The sequence below is a fragment of the Penaeus monodon genome, chromosome 33 (assembly GCF_015228065.2).
Source record: "Penaeus monodon isolate SGIC_2016 chromosome 33, NSTDA_Pmon_1, whole genome shotgun sequence".
Taxonomy (NCBI): domain Eukaryota; kingdom Metazoa; phylum Arthropoda; class Malacostraca; order Decapoda; family Penaeidae; genus Penaeus; species Penaeus monodon.
The window spans coordinates 32416316-32418004 of NC_051418.1; the positions used below are offsets into that span (position 1 = coordinate 32416316).

Consider the following 1689-nt stretch of genomic DNA (forward strand, 5'->3'; position numbering starts at 1 on the left):
CACACGTGTTCATTAAAACCGATTTTTCTTCTCTCTGTGTTAAATGTATCCTTCCTGCCCGGCCCTCCTCTGGGCGCAGGCAAAGCGTCCCTTCGCCTGGAGCTGTCCTAACGCGAGTGTCTCCTTTGCAGGTCGTGATGGTCGCAGCGGCCCCCAGCCAGTCCCTTCGTCAAGTGTAGTGAGGATCCGCGCCCTCGCCATGGCGCCGTTGCCCTGCAGTGCCTCCATCCGCCGCCGCCGCCGGTGGCACGGCCTGCCCCAAGTGGTGGCGGTGACGGCCTTCACCATGGCCTTCGTCGGAGTGGCCATGCTGCTGCAGGACACGTCCCCCGTGCACCACATGGCCCTGCGCTCGGCCCCGCACAGCCCGGGCCGCACCCTCCTGGAGGCCACCACGGAGATGATGCTGGAGGAGGAGGACGAGACCGCGTCACCCACGGAGGTCAGCAACGAGACGAAGCCCGAGCAGAAGGCGACGCCGCTGTTCCCGCCCGACCTGTTCACCAAGGAGCAGCGAAAGAAGGGCGCCATCCTGCTGCACGTGCTCGGCATGATCTACATGTTCGTCGCGCTGGCCATCGTGTGCGACGAGTTCTTCGTGCCTGCGCTCGACGTGATCATCGAGAAGCTGCAGATCTCAGAGGACGTGGCGGGCGCCACCTTCATGGCCGCGGGGGGCTCCGCGCCCGAGCTGTTCACCTCCGTGATCGGCGTGTTCATCAGCTTCGACGACGTGGGCATCGGCACGATCGTGGGCTCGGCCGTGTTCAACATCCTGTTCGTGATCGCCATGTGTGTGTTGTTTTCCAAGACTGTGCTGGACCTGACTTGGTGGCCGCTGTTCCGTGACGTTAGCTTCTATAGCGTAGCGCTACTCATGTTAGTTGTGTTCTTTATGGACAATAAAGTGTATTGGTACGAAGCCCTCATCCTGTTCGCGATATATATCCTCTACTGTTCTTTTATGAAGTGCAACGAGGGCGTGGAGCGACGAGTGAAGCAGGCCCTGAACCGGAACAAGGTGACTCGAGTGTGCTCCACCGATCAGCTGGTGCCAAATGTGAGTACCGCCTCTCTCTCACTGTTCCGTGTACCTTGCTGCCATCTGTACCGTTGTACCTTGCTGCCGTCTGTACCGTTGTACCTTGCTGCCATTTGTACCTGGCACTTCTAATGTCAATGCGTGTAACGTCGGTTTCGCTGCCGTCTGTACCATTGTACCTTGCTGTCGTCTTTGTTTTAGTTCCCTGAGTCCGCATCCTTGTACCCTGCCAGCAACAGTCATACCACGTTCTCTTGCTGTTCATGCGGCTTATTATACTTACATCTGATTACCGGTATTTATCTTCCGTGATCTCCTTTTCGCGAGGCAGATTTCAGCATTCTCCCTTTTTGTCGTTAAAAAAAGAAAAGAAAATACAAATCATTTTTAAAACTGTATTACGTGCTTAAATTCAGAAACGTTCGCGTCTTGTAGAAAGAGGGAACTGTTCATCGCTGCAGAAATTTTTAAAGACACGCCTTGCATAATACTGTTCCTTTGACATGGTAATGCTTTATTGCTTGTCGAAGAAGTCTTTGTCTGAGGAAGCATTTTAGGTCTTTTTCGTGTTCGTTTGATTCCCTTTTCTGCTGCAGTGCCGTTTATTTTCTGATTTCTTTCTTATTCTGTATCTGTGTCTCTTCCCA

The 1689-nt window shown here is 54.1% G+C and overlaps 1 protein-coding gene across 3 annotated transcripts in view; it reads left to right on the forward strand.

Annotated features, from left to right (window-relative positions):
* Nucleotides 1–1689, forward strand: part of LOC119594393 (sodium/potassium/calcium exchanger Nckx30C-like) — a 174335-nt gene that overhangs the window by 4804 nt on the left and 167842 nt on the right. For all 3 annotated transcript variants that reach the window (XM_037943455.1, XM_037943456.1, XM_037943457.1), the window contains exon 3: nt 132–1060. In XM_037943455.1, the coding sequence (XP_037799383.1) occupies nt 200–1060 (861 nt within the window). In that variant the 5' untranslated portion in view covers nt 132–199. The remainder of the gene's footprint in view (nt 1–131; nt 1061–1689) is intronic.